Here is a 14,357-nt window from a genome sequence, read left to right on the forward strand (position 1 = left end):
TGTGAGCCCCACATGGTGCCCTGTGAGCGCCGGCCCCCTCCCCGCCCCGTGCCCCCCAGAGCAGGACGCCTGGGGGACGGCGTCGCCCTCACCTCCTTCTCTGGTGGGTCCTGTGGCGTCCTCTTCACAGAGCCGTTTCCGTGTGGACGTGGAGTAGAACCCCAGCCCCACCTGGGGCACCGGCCTGGGCCGGGGCAGTGAAGGGTTCGTTGACACAGCGTTTCTGTGCTTGGGACCTCCGCCCCACGGTGCCCCGATCCCTGGGTGCCTGGTCCTGGGCCGCCCGCAGGGACAGGCGTGGATACCGTGCCTCGTGTGGATGAAGGAGCTCTCCGATGCGACCGCCGGCACCTTGCCGCCCCCGCTGAGGTTTGATCCATCTGGCCCCCCTGCAGGGAGAGGCCCCCATCACCTTCGCCCTGGCCGAAGTGCGGGGAGGCCAGGTCCCTGACCTGCGTGTCCTTGCCCCGAGTTCCCTCTGCTTTTGCCGGAGGAAACCCCGAAAGCCGCTGTCCCGGGCAGCGGCCATCTCCTTAGCCAGCCGCCACAGGCCAGACCCGGGCTGGGGGAGCGGGGCGGGCTCTGGCTGCACTGAGCCTCAGCCCAGGTGGGGGTAGCGGGAGGACCCGGAGGCGGGACAGGGAGGGATGAGGCTCGGGGCCCAGCCGGGGGCAGGACGGGCTGCTCACGTGTGCACCCGGAGGTCTTCCCGGTTCCGACCCGACCTCCTCCGCTCGGCTCTGCCCTGCGACGCACGGCGCCCGAGGCCCTGCCTGCCCCACCCTCTCCTGCTGGACGGCCCACGGTTAGTGCTTCTCGTCCAGCTGAGGTTGTCTCCCGCCACTCTCCTCAGACGGCCTCCGGTCGCCAAGGACCTGTGCAGGTCCTGGCTCCGCAGCTGCCCGTGTGGCCACGGTGCCGTGCGGCCGGGGAGCAGTCACCCTTGTCCAAAGAGGAGGATGCCTTAGGTGGAGCCTCAGCCCCCCTGCGCCCCCAGGTGTGTCAGGGAATGGGGTTTCTGTGGGTCCTTATAGATGCTTCATTTTGTAGCTCTGTACCGCCAACTGGGCATAGTGGCGTGGGCGTCTCAGGATGCGTCGTGGTGCTTTGCGAGGCCTGTCGGTACCGGAGAGCGCGGGTATCCGGTGTGGCCCTCTGCTGTGCCCCCTCCGGCCGGGCCCTGTGCGTGAGCAGTTCTCGTGTAGCCAGGGACCCCGCGGCCACCGCCTCCCCAGCCCACCTCCCCCCCACCCCGCGGGGATGTGTTTCCTTAGTTTGCGTGTTACCGACTGCACGTTCAGATGCCAAAGAAGAGAAATAAACGTTTCTGAAACGTACGAACACAGAAGCACGCTCCCGCACCCGGCCTCTCCCCACCCCGGGAGCCCCGGATAGCAACTCCCTTTGCACATGTTGTCCTTGGTGGTGGGACCCGCTGGGCCACCCCCACTGGCTCTTGGGCTGTGGCGCGGCTCAAACGCTCTCACGTGGGCCCCAGCTGGCCGTGGAGGACGGGCACTTGCACGCGGGAGAACGTGTTGGCCCATCCGGTGGAGGAGTCTTGTCCGCCGCACGAGGGTGTGGACCGCCCTGGGGCTGCTCCGCGGGCCTCGCGTGTGCTGGCGTCTGCGGCCCCCCGGGAAGCGAGCGGGGCGCTCCGTGGAGGCTGCACGAGAACCGGCGGGGACGGGGGAGGCTGGCCGTGTGCGTTTCCGACCCCGGGCTGCCTCTCCTCGGGCTTCTGGCCAGTGTTCTGCTGGCTTTGCCCCTCGCCGACCTTCCCCGTTGAGGGTCAGCCGCGCTCCGGTCACACGTGTTTGAGTTGGTCGCTCCGCACTCTGTCGTATTATTGAAGAAATCTTTGATGGAGTCAAGTTCGTGTCTCCTACTTTCCGTCCTCTGCTGCCCTCCTGGTTACGTGCTTGCTTCTGACACTCGTGTTTGTAATTCACGTGAAGATGCTGTTATGCTGGTGGTCGGTGGTTTGCCTCCCTGGAGGCACTTTACGTCCCCCCTGCTCGTCTGCACCGCCAGCCCGAGGGCCCGCATCCGGGGGTGCAGACCCGTTCTGAGGCCCCACATTCCCCCTTACTACAGCTTTAGAATAAGTCTTTGTTTCTAGGAAGGGACACGGCCCCACCTGGCCCTTTGCCCGTATGTACGAACGTTAGAGTATTGACGGCTGTGGTTTGGGCCGGAATAGGGTTCACCGGATTTCTGGACTTGTGACAAGTGTCAGGCCATGGACATGCCCCCCCGTCTGGCATTAGGGTCTCTGCTGCTCTTCCTGTTGCTAAAACTCGTGTAGTGCCAGTGTCCGCGTGGCCCTGTGACTGAGGCTCGCGGTCCCCAAAGAGACTGTCCTCTCAGATGGCTGTAAGCTTGGCCCCCCCTCCCCAGGCCTCCTGCCCTTCTGACCACCTGGCTGCGACTTCCACGCATTCCCACTGACCCCTCACCTTCCGTAGGTCACCAGCATGGCTCCTAGAACTCAGAGAAGTGCCACCGTGATGATTTCGCAGTGTGATTATAACAGGCACAGCCAAGCAAACAGGGCCCGGAACGTGGGCTGTGCCCACTGTGGCACACGTGAGCCTGTATTGAGGTGCTCTGGGGTCACTGCATCATCCCTGGCCCTGCGAGTGAACTCTTGCAACCGGGTGGGTCCTTCTGGTAGGACTGTCCCCCTCGAGTGACTGCGTTAAGGTAAATTCAGGTGTGTCGAGGCTGCTGTGACCATGTGGGAAATTCCAAGGAAGTAGAGACTCCCTGCCCGACCCAGGGGAAGGCAGAGCGCCACGCAGCACTTGCCTGGGTGACGTCAGGTGTCACGGCTTCCTTCCCAGACGTCGGTTCTCCGGGAACGTCAGTCCCAGTCTACTTTGTTCTTGTCGTAAATGGCGTCTTTTTCAGATCACATCAGTGCTCAGGAACGTAAAGGAGCGCAGTGAGCTTTGTTTAGGGAACCTCCTTTTCCCCACGTGGGCTCCGTTTCCTTCGTGAACTTTCTGCGGTCTTGCTGCTTGGCCTTTTGTCCCGTGGGTCTCCCGTATTGAGGTGGGGGGAGGGGAGAGAGGCACTGCTCCTCGTCCTGAACCCCAGTGACCGGTCTGACAAACACCTGGGGGCCGAGGCCGAGCTCCCCTTGGGGTTGAGTGAACACAGAAAGCCCTGCCCTTGTCGAATTTCTGTCCTGGTTAGAGGGACGGAGTGACAAGATGGACGTCCTGGGCAGCTCGGACTAAGGAAGCACTAAGGAAAATAAAGTGGGCAAGGAGCAAGCGGGAAGCCTTGTGGCCAGGGAGGTGACGTGAGCAAAAACCAAAGGTTTAGGGAGAGGGCCTTGCTGATCTCTGGGAGAGACCAGCGAGCGCCGAGGCCCTGGGGCAGAAGTGCGCGACGGGAGCCCAGTGTGGCTGAGCCGTGAGGGGAGGCGACTGGGGAGCGGTGGCAGGCGGGTCGGCGGACAGGGTGCGGGGGGACCCTGGGGGCCACTCGCAGCCGTGTGGAGGTGGGGGCGGGCAGGTCTCCACGGGATCTCGAGTGCGTGTGGGGCCGCAGGGGAGGCCAAAGGGTTCGCAGCGTGAGCCGAGCGGTGAGCACGCGGTTGTGGGGGGTCCAGCTGCGTCCACTGGGGCGGGGGGCGGGTCCAGGCCGAAGCGCGCCCTCGGGAGTCGCCAGCACCCGGGAGGCTGGGCGCGCTAGCGGGGCAGTGAGGTGGGGACGCCGGGGCGCCGGCAGGACACGCAGAAGTGTGGCTGAAAGTCACCCCCAGGGGAACCGGGCTTCGTCACACGCTTTCCTCCGGTCTGGCCAACTCTACGTGAGTGTGTCGGCGGCTGCACTCTGGCCTTCCTTGTACAAGCCCGGTCTGCTTCCTGTAAATGACGGCAACACGGTGCGGGGGGCAGGGGGAGGTCTCTTCACTCGTGGGGAGCTCGAAGGAGGCGATTCTGCTGGGAGCCTGGTGCTCGCTCTGTGCACTGTTTCACACCACCGGCTCCCTTCGTAAACGGTTATGGGCTGTCCCTCCGTGGGTTTCAGCCACTTGGGGAGACGTCTTTCTTCGCAACGTTTTCTTTTTTCTCTTTTCAAGAATTAAATCTCCATACCCAGTGTGGGGCTTGAACTCACACCCCACTGAGCCAGCCAGGCACCCTCCTTCCAGCATTTCCTGAAGGGGTCAGGGGTGCCCTCCTGCTCGCTGATCTCTTGCTGTGGCTCCCGCCTCCTGGGCTCCTAGGTGTCGCCTTTCTGAGCACGGATGCGAAGCTGGGAGCCTGTCCGAAGTGGGCGGTGCGGGGCACGGCCGTGTGGCTGGAGCCTGGCGTGGCTTCTCTCCTTCACCTCTTCCCTGACACGTGGGGGCTCTGAGGCGGCCCGTCCTCCTCCCGTCGGGCACGAGCCCAGGGCCCCGCGGCCCGGGGAGGAGCAGAGTCTCTCCCTAGGGCCGTGCGCCTGCTTTCCTGGCTGGGGTCTGTCTGCCCTGCTGTGGTGCTGCTCTCCAGCTAGGAAGGCGCTGGGGTCTTAGCGGTGACCGGGCCTTACTAATCAGAACCTACCACATGTCTCTGTGTACGAGGTGAGGTTCACAGCAGTGACCCGAGTGTGTGTTTCAGGGCCTTTGAGGACGTTCATCGTGGTGTAGCCCCCTGAACTTTTCATCATTAACGTGTCAGTGAAACCATAAAAGCAGAGGCTTCTCTTGGTCCATCTCCCCAGGATGCCGATCCTGGGCCGGAGCAGCAGGGAGGCCTGGGATGTGGTCTGGTGTGGGGCCCACAGATCCAGACGGCGAGACACCTGTGCCCATGTGCCGCCGGGGCTCTGTCTGCAGCAAAGGTCAGCCCTTAGCAGAGGTGGGGGTCAAGCCCATCCGGGGTCCCACCGTGGCCAGGTGGGTGTGTGTAGGTGGGGAGAGGGGGGCGAGGAGGCAGGACACCACATCCTGTGTCTTCCTTCCCCGGCTGCCAGCTCAGACAGGTGTCATAATTATGTGTCACCTGGAACCCTGACTTTCTAAGAGTCCTCTGATGAAGCAGCAAATGAATGGCTCCTGTCCACTGAGTGGGCGTGGCAGCCCCTGGGGACAAAGAACACTTCGTATGTACAGCGTAAGCAAGAGTACAACTGAGAAATCGCAAGGAAGATAAGTAACGTAGCAGTGAGGATTAGAGGTCTTCATCCTCGGCAAGAGCCAGACCGCGTCGATGCCATCGCCGAGGACGCGGATGGAGCACGGCGCGCGACTGCTCCACGGAACCCGCCTGGGTTCAGAACGGCCCGCGCAGCGGCGTCCTCAGGCACAGACCACAACTCCGGCCACGGAACAAGTCGTCCTAAGTTTTCAGAAGCCAACGCGTACAAAGTACGTCCTCTGACCCCAGTGGAATTAGTTACCTGTGGCGGAACGAAGTGAGGAAAACCTCCCCCCGGTTAGAAGTGAAGTAACAGATCTCTAAGCTTGTGGGTCAAAAGAAGCAAAAGCGGACACCAGCGTCTGGCAGACACAGACCAGCCCAGGGCCTCCTACACCTGCACAGAAAAGGCTTCTGCCTCAGGAAACTAGAGAAGAGCAAGAGAAACACAAAGGAAGAAGAAGACGACAGGAAATCAGCCGGACGGTAAACCCACAACTCTCCGAAAAGATCATCAAGTTGACAGACCCACAGTGATACAACACCCAGGTTCCCAAATTCACGCGGGAGACGGGACCGGACCACCCACCCTGCAGAAATAAACGTCAAGGCCTCTCCAGGAATGCGAGTGAACGACACCGATGAATTCCTACAGACACAAATCACTTAAATGGACTCAGAAAAAAACAGAAAAACACCACAGGCCTGTAATAAGAAACTGAATTAACACAGAAAGTCTAAAGTTCACACAAAGGAAGAGCCTGGTGACTTCACGGAGCATTCGGTCAATACCACCCATCACTCACAAACTCTTTCAGAAGACAGAGGGATGCTTCCCAGCTCCTTTGCGACGCAAGCCTGGGCCCGACAGAAGACGTCGGTGTCCCTGGTGAACCTAGATGTTAACTTTGTAACACAGCATCAGTAACCCAAATACGGCAGCACTTGCGCCATCAGCCGCACACCTGAAAACCAAAAGACGTCGCGGCCCATCCTAGGGGAACGAAGGACAAAATCCACGGGATCAACCCAACGGGCGCAGCGCAACAAGGAACGAAACCCGGCACGTTCGTGGTGAGAAGCGTCCAACCGCGGGAAGGCAGCTTCCTTGGCCTCAGGAAAAAAGACACCCGTGCGAAGTTTCCTCGCGGACCTCGTGCCGGCAGCCTTGAGTCGGACCCGGGCCACGCCGGACCACAGTGTCTGCGGGGCTGCGTCCTCCAGGAGGCGTCCTACTGCCGGAGGCGCCCACGTTCCTCGGCTCCTGGCCTCCTCCCTGTCTACTCCCCGCCCGTGGTTGGGGTCCTCTCACTGCCTACGCCCGCCCTTCCTGACCCCCCGCTTCCACCGTCAGGGACCCCTGTGGTGACGCTGGGTCCATCTGGAAAACCCAGGTTAGTCTCACTATCCAGGCTGATCAGCACCTCCACTCCCTTTGCCCGTGCGACCCGACACAGTCCGGATTCCGGCGGAAGGACAGGGTATCTTCGAGAGCATCATTCGGCCTGTCAGAGCATCAGAAGTCATGGTGACGGGCCGAATGCTCGCCTCCAACACCAGGGGCAGGTGAGGGAGGTGTGCTCTCGCCTCCGTACTCCACATCGTACTGGGCGTGCAGTGAGGCACAGAAAGGAACAGAAAGGGGGTAGTACGCAGACTGGAGAGAACAAGCGAACACGTTCGTAGTCACAGCTGACAGGGTCCTACGGAATCCAGATGCACGCACACGCCTGGCCGGTGAGTTTGACGGTCCCGGACCCAAGATCGGTAAGAGAAATACAGGATTTTTCTACCTGCTAATGACCACCTGGAAATGAAATTCAGACCACTTCATTCACAACAGCACCAAGACCAATAACATAAGTAGAAACTATTTTATCAAAAACACAAGGGGCACCTGGGTGGCTCAGTCGGTTAAGTGTCCAACTCTTGCTTTCGGCTCAGGTAGTGATCTCAAGGTTGTGAGTTCAAGCCCCACATCAGGCTGTGTGATGAGCAAGTATCCTGCTTGGGCTTCTCTGTCTGTCTCTCTCTGCTCACGCTCACTCTCTTGCTCTGTGTGAAAATAATATATAAACGTTAAAGTTAAAAAAATAGGGGCGCCTGGGTGGCGCAGTCGGTTAATCGTCGGACTTCAGCCAGGTCACGATCTCGCGGTCCGTGAGTTCGAGCCCCGCGTCAGGCTCTGGGCTAATGGCTCAGAGCCTGGAGCCTGTTTCCGATTCTGTGTCTCCCTCTCTCTCTGCCCCTCCCCCATTCATGCTCTGTCTCTCTCTGTCCCAAAAATAAATAAAAAACGTTGAAAAAAAAATTAAAAAAAAAAAATAGTGCCAAGTTTAGAAAACTTAAGGAAGATGTAAGTAAATGGGAAGGTACTCTGTGTCTCTTGATCAGAAGAACTTTGTGATCTTGGGTTAGGCACACAAAAAGCATAAAACACAAAAAACCTCAGTAAGCTGGACTTCACTAAACTTTCACGTTTCAAAGAACAAGGTTTTTTTTTTTTAATTTTTTTTTTTAAACGTTTTTTATTTATTTTTGAGACAGGGAGAGACAGAGCGTGAACAGGGGAGGGTCAGGGAGAGGGAGACACAGAATCTGAAACAGACTCCAGACTCTGAGCTGTAAGCACAGAGCCCGAGGCGGGGCTCGAACTCACGGACCACGAGATCGTGACCTGAGCCGAAGTTGGCCGCTTAACCGACTGAGCCACCCAGGCGCCCCAAGGTTTTTTTTGTTTTTTTTTTTTTAATTGGTAAGCCACAGGCAAGGAAAAGTATCTGCAAGTATCGTGTCTGATAACCGACAATTAAAGTCTGACAACTCAGAAAACAATTTAAAAACGTCCAAGACTCAGATCAACACCCCGCCTGTGAAGACGAGCACCACTGTGCACATGAGAAGGCGCTCGGCCCCAACTGTCCACGACACGGAGGGTCGCGGGATGGGAGCAGCTGACCTGCAGACAGCACACCCCGCGTGCGGGTGAGGACGAGACCCAGCTGGAAGGCTCCCACTTCTCACAATGTCACGCTTTTGAGAATGGTTTTTTAAAAAGTCAGACATAAGGGGTGCCTGGCTGTCAGAGCACGAGAGTTGATCTTGGGGTGGTGAGATTGAGCCCCACGTCGGGCATAGAGGCTACCTAAAAATAAAATCCTTAAAAAGTTATACATAAATATCTTGTGAAGCAGCAATTCCACTCCTGAGAACCTACTGGAAGGACGAGACACACGTCCACACCAAGACTTGTATCTAAGCGTTCACGCCAACGCTGTAGCAGCCCCCAAAACAGAAACAAAGCAAACGCCCATCAGCTGGCGAGTGGACCCACACATGGTGCAGATCCCTAGGGCGACAGCCGTTCAGCCAACAAGGCACGAAGGACTCACACGATGCTGTGTGGGGGACGCACAAGACCACAGAGCGCACACAGGGTCCTGTAGCGGCCGGGGGGGGGGGCACGCCGTCCAAACCGCAGGGCTGTGCGCTTTCTACGCATCACAAGGCTGTTGGCGCGGAAGAGAGCCGTCGGTGAAGGCGTCGCGCCAGCTAACACTCACTGTGCCACCCCACAAGCGACAGGCGCGTCCGGCCCGGACTGATGGGAGACGGAACCCAAGGGAAAAAAAGGGATCAAATAGTATCAAGAAGCAACAACCACCTAGGAGAAAACCTACACACGAGCCGAGATCCCAGGAGCACCGAGAGCACCGCGTGCGGGGGCAGGAAGACAGCGTGGTGAGAACACCCGTCCGCCACGAACCTGAGCATGACCCTCACCCCGACAGGCTCCGGTTTCGGCTCACACACCCGGCAAGCTGCTCCCACGACATTTGAGGAACCAAAAGGGGCCACGCGCAGGTGGCTGGACTGCTCCGGTGGGGATCTGCTCCACAAGCCACGGACACTTCCCCGCACCCTCTGGCCTCGGGGGCAGCCCCCCCACGGCCGGGGGCCCCGACATCGTGTCCACACGCACATCCACGGTGCACTCTGGTCCCTGTGGCACATGGGATGTGACCACACGAGGGTCTGCACGGTCAGGACTCTGGGCTTGCTGTCCCTCAGGCTGGCACCCGAGGAACCCAGCTCAGTGACCCTGCAGGGTCTAGGGACAGCAGGCAGGATGCTACGGCCCACATGTGCCCGATGGGGGACTTGTATCTGGAGAAGAAGTTTTTAAACACACACATCAGACTATCCGACAATCGAACAAAATCACAAAATGGGACATGCCCCCGGCGACAAGCCCTAGGTGCTGGTGCGTCACCAACATTTGAGAAACAAACGACAGCCGACGTTCACTCCCCTTTGGGGCCGGGGACGGCCGGGGCGGGGGTGCGGTGTGCGACTCGACTGCCCAGAGCAATCCAAGTGTCGCGCCCCGAGGTCTGAGCTGGACGCCAGGACCGCCCAGCCTCCACGACAGCAGCGGCCAAAGCCAGTGCGCTAACCCCGTACACAGAAGCTTGGAAGCGAAAGACGCCGCGCGCCTCGGGCAGACCCTCGGGCGGTCAACCGTGCATGGCAGGCGCATCAAGGGACCCGGCAGCCAGGACAGGCCGCTCTGGGAGGCCTGGGGCGCCGGGGACGGGCTGGCGTTGTGGCAACCCCCAGCCCCCCGAGTTCTCCAGCGCCCCACCCAGGATCTATAGACAGCACGGTCCCCTCCCCATGCTCACCCTCCCTTCCCGACGAGGGTCCTCGGCCACGAACGTGCTGAGTCCGCACTTTGCGCTGTGTCAGTGCGTGTTTACCGTGTAAATTTCTGGGCGTGGACTTTCTCCCGGCAGATCTATAATTTCTCAGAACGACCTGGAAATCAATCAAAGCTCAATAAAGGGAGAGATAAAGCTGCCCTCACCCCCAGGCATGAACAGCTCAGGCAGGGCAGGGGCGAGGCAGGGTGGGGGGCTGGGGAGGGGGGCCGCAGCTGCCCACTGTCCCCTCCATGGGGCTGTGAAGCAACCGCCTCCCTCCGCGTCGCCTCGCGGTGGGAGTCTGAATGTCCGCAAGCCCTGCCTCCAGCCCCGCCTGCGCAGCCAGAGGAGGGCCCCGTGGGCAGAGACTGGGAGGCGGGGCTGGAGGGCCGACTGCACCCCGCCAGCCCCAGGGAAGAGGGGTTCTGGGCAGCCAGAGCAGAGGCCGGTGGATGAAGGTGCAGCAGGGCTCCCCTCGCTCGAGCAACCAGCACCTTGCCGCCCCCCTACTTCCTGGCCTGACCCGGGGCTGCCCGCAGGCCAGGTGCTGGGCCGCCATCCTGTGCGGAGCGGGGTGGCCGTGCCCCCCCCCCCCCGCCCCCACAGCTCTGGGGACATCAGGAGTCCCAAAGCAGGTGGAGGCTGGTCTTGCGGCGCAAGACCTGGCCCCCAAGGCTGGGCCTCCCTCCGCTCTTCCCGGGAGGGCACTGCTAGGAAAGCAAACACGAGGTGGCCGGGAGCCCGGCTGCTGTTCCTAGAAGAGGCTGGGGGAGGAGGAGCGGCCAGACACCAGCTGACCCTGAGGTCGCAGAAGCCCCGGGGAGTCCTAATGAGGACCCCACCCAGGCTGTTAGGAAACGGGCAGGGGGAGGGAAGGTGTGGCCAGCATGCCAGACCCAGCTCCTACTTAACTCCCACGTGGCCATCTGCTGAGCGGGGAGGTCCCCCACAGCGGCCCGAGGGGCCCCCACCTGGGCTCCGGGGGCTGGCCAAGCAGCGGGGCCTCCTCTCTCGGCTTCCCCAAAGCTGTCCCAACCGCAGGCTGCTGCAGGGGAGACCCCTGCCCCCACACGCCTGCTGCCCCAGCTCTGCTCCGCTCAGCCCTGCAGGGCGAAGGTGGGGGGACACGCCCGTCCCCCAGAGCTGCACCACCGCCCACCTCGATCCCCAAAGGTGGCTTCGGGGTGAACGCGGCACCCCCCGACTCTCCCCTGTGCTATCTGCACTCTGGGCACTCAGGGCCGATGCTGGCAGCCGGGCATGAGGGGGTTAATGGAACCCGGGTCAGCAGGGCTGGGCTGGCCTGCGGCAGGGTGCTGGCTGCCCCAGCAGTGGGGAAGTCAGAGGGCAGGAGCAGCCGGCCCCAGCAGACGCACCCCTGCTCACTGCCCGCCTGTCGTCTGCACGCGGGATGGCCCTGAAGAGAGGTGAGGCGCCCCCAAGTGCCCCGGCCCCTCGTTCTGGGGGCAGCCGCCCAGTCAGGGGCGGGCCTTCCTGGGTGGGCCGATGGGGGAAGTGTCCCTGCTGGGGTCCCAGAATGCCTCAGGTCCCTCTGTCCACCTCCACTCTGGTCCCAGGGCCCAGGACGGTGGTACAGGAGAAGGGTGGGAGTCCCCTCTCCACCCCCAGAGACCCTCCCCTGGGGACTGCTGCCCTTCCAGCCCTGTGGGGCCTGGTCCCGTCCACAGGGGATGGGGCATGCTCTGACCTCACACTGAGTCCCTGAGCCCTTCCAAGGGCTGGGACAGGCCCAGTTCTGTGGGTAGCCCAGCGTTCAATGCAGGTTTTGGGGTGGCGCTGCTGTGAGGTCCAGCGCCCTTTGTCCTAACACACCCCTGGCCCCTGGTGAGGGGATGGCGTTCTGTCCACCCTGCTTCTGTCCCCACGCCGGCAGCGGGCTGCATATGCCAGGGAGCACCCGTGTGAGGGCCCTCCAATCTGGGGGCAACGGCCGGCGCTCGAGGGCAGCGAGCACACGTGACCCGGGCCTGTGCCAGAAAGCCCTCCCGCATTCCCCCTGGGCCCACCTGGCAGCCTGGCCGGTGCCTGTGTTCGGGACGCAGACGGCCGCCCAGCTCTACGGGCAGGTTTCCTCTGGGAAGGGGCATCGCTGCCCTGCCGGGCGGAGAGGACAGTTGGTCTGGAGCCGGACGACAGCTGTCCTGTCTGGCTCCGCTTCTAGTCCCGGCGGGGTGAGTACGACTCGGCTCCCACCTTTCTGCCGCCTGACTGGCAGCGCCTGTCTTTACGGTCACGTGCTGTGGTCTCGGTGCCGAGTTCCATACCGGGCTGCGGGCGCAGGCCGAGGCCTGGAACGTCCCGGGTCTCGCTCGCCCCGGGACTCACGTCCTCCGGCTCCTCTCCTTGCAGGAGGCCCGGCCCTGGCCGTGCTCCTGGTCTCCTGGGCAGCGCTGGGCCCCTGCGGCCTGGAGGGAGCGGAGCCCGGGGCTCTGGGGAAGGCTGAGAGCCCGCAATGCCCAGCCGTCTGCACCTGCGGCCACGAGGACTATTCGGACGAGCTCAGCGTCTTCTGCAGCTCCAGGAACCTCACGCGGCTGCCCGACGGCATCCCGGACGGCGCCAGGGCCCTGTGGCTGGACGGCAACAACTTCTCCTCCATCCCCGCGGCGGCCTTCCAGAACCTCTCCGGTCTGGGCTTCCTCAACCTACAGGGCAGCGGGCTGGCCAGCCTGGAGCCGCAGGCACTGCTCGGCCTGCACAATCTCCACCACCTGCACCTGGAGCGGAACCAGCTGCGGGGGCTGGCGGCCCACACGTTCCTGCACACCCCGGGCCTCGCCTCGCTCGGCCTCAGCAACAACCTGCTGGGCAGGGTGGACGAGGGCCTCTTCCGCGGGCTGTCCGGCCTCTGGGACCTCAACCTCGGCTGGAACAGCCTGGCCGTGCTCCCGGACGCCGCCTTCCAGGGCCTGGCCGGCCTCCGCGAGCTGGTGCTGGCGGGCAACAAGCTGGCCTACCTGCAGCCCGCACTCTTCTGTGGCCTCGGCGAGCTGCGGGAGTTGGACCTGAGTAGGAACGCCCTGCGCAGCGTCAAGGCCAACGTCTTCGTCAAACTGCCCAAGCTCCAGAAGCTCTACCTAGACCACAACCTCATCGCCGCCGTGGCCCCCGGCGCCTTCCTGGGCCTGAGGGCGCTGCGCTGGCTGGACCTTTCGCACAACCGGCTGGGCGGCCTCCTGGAGGACACCTTCCCCGGCCTGCTGGGCCTGCACGTCCTGCGCCTCTCGCACAATGCCATCGCAGGCTTGCGGCCCCGCACCTTCAAGGACCTGCACTTCCTGGAGGAGCTGCGGCTGGACCACAACCGCATCCGGCAGCTGCCCGGCCAGGCCTTCGAGGGCCTGGGCCAGCTGGAGGTGCTCACGCTCAACGACAACCAGATCCAGGAGATCGAGGCGGGCGCCTTCCTCGGCCTCCTGAGCGTGGCGGTCATGAACCTGTCCGGGAACTGCCTGCGGGCGCTCCCGGAGCGGGCGTTCCAGGGCCTGGGCCGGCTGCACAGCCTGCACCTGGAGCGCAGCTGCCTGGGCCGCATCCGCCCGCACGCCTTCGCCGGCCTCTCGGGGCTGCGCCGGCTCTTCCTCCGGGACAACGGCATCGTGGCCGTGGAGGACCAGGGCCTGCAGGGGCTCGCGGAGCTCCTGGAGCTGGACCTCACCGCCAACCGGCTCGCACACCTGCCCGGCCAGCTCTTCCAGGGGCTCGGCAAGCTGGAGTACCTGCTCCTCGCCGGCAACCGGCTGGCGGCGCTGTCCGTGGACGCCCTGAGGCCCCTGCGGCGCGTCTTCTGGCTGGATGTGTCGCACAACCGCCTGGAGGCCCTGCCCGAGGACGTGCTGGCCCCACTGGGGCAGCTGCGCTACCTGAACCTCAGGAACAACTCCCTGCGGACCTTCGTGCCGCGGGCCCCCGGCCTGGAGCGCCTGTGGCTTGAGGGCAACCCCTGGGACTGCGGCTGCCCCCTCCGGGCCCTCAGGGCCCTGGCCCTGCAGCAGCCCGACGTGGTCCCCCGCTTCGTGCGGGCAGCACCGGACGGCGACGACGGCCAGCCGCCCGCGTACGCCTACAACAACATCACCTGCACCGGCCCCGCAGCCATCGCCGGCCTCGACCTGCGGGATGTGGCCGAGGCCCACTTTGCTCACTGCTGACCGCGGGCTCGCCGGCCCAGAGCCCGGCGGGGACACGATGTCCGCCTCGGGGGCCAGGCGTCACCTGCTCGCTTGCCGGGGTCCCGTCCCTGGGAGGACCCGGGGCAGCCGGGGGGTTCTGCTGGTGGGGGCACCGCCATCACATAGCACCCCCCCTCGCAGTCGGTAATTAAAAGCAATCTAACGCATGCGTGTGACCGTAGGGGTGTAGCCTGGGCGGGGGGTTGGGAAGAAGGGTTCCGTCCCGGGTCCCCGTCCTGTGTCCCCCCACCACCACACCCCTCCTAGGACGCCCGCCCACACCTGAGGGGCGGCAGCACCCACTCCCGGGCCCCAGAACCTCA

The 14,357-nt window shown here is 62.9% G+C and overlaps 1 protein-coding gene and 1 long non-coding RNA gene across 2 annotated transcripts; one reads left to right on the forward strand and one right to left on the reverse strand.

Annotated features, from left to right (window-relative positions):
- Positions 1 to 6,998: 6,998 nt before the first annotated feature.
- Positions 6,999 to 10,878, reverse strand: LOC147573223 (uncharacterized). The gene is made up of 3 exons (XR_015245317.1): positions 9,824 to 10,878; positions 8,527 to 9,305; positions 6,999 to 7,185 (listed from the first exon to the last, which is right to left on the reverse strand). It is a non-coding gene; the product is annotated as an uncharacterized LOC147573223 (long non-coding RNA).
- Positions 10,077 to 14,203, forward strand: IGFALS (insulin like growth factor binding protein acid labile subunit). Its single transcript, XM_025916911.2, has 2 exons — positions 10,077 to 11,268; positions 12,212 to 14,203. Exons 1-2 carry the CDS (start codon positions 11,253 to 11,255, stop codon positions 14,011 to 14,013), a joined length of 1,818 nt encoding a protein of 605 aa, XP_025772696.1. The 5' UTR covers positions 10,077 to 11,252; the 3' UTR covers positions 14,014 to 14,203.
- Positions 14,204 to 14,357: the final 154 nt, after the last annotated feature.

The sequence above is a fragment of the Puma concolor genome, chromosome E3, assembly GCF_028749965.1.
Source record: "Puma concolor isolate L17-30 chromosome E3, mPumCon1.1.hap2, whole genome shotgun sequence".
Taxonomy (NCBI): domain Eukaryota; kingdom Metazoa; phylum Chordata; class Mammalia; order Carnivora; family Felidae; genus Puma; species Puma concolor.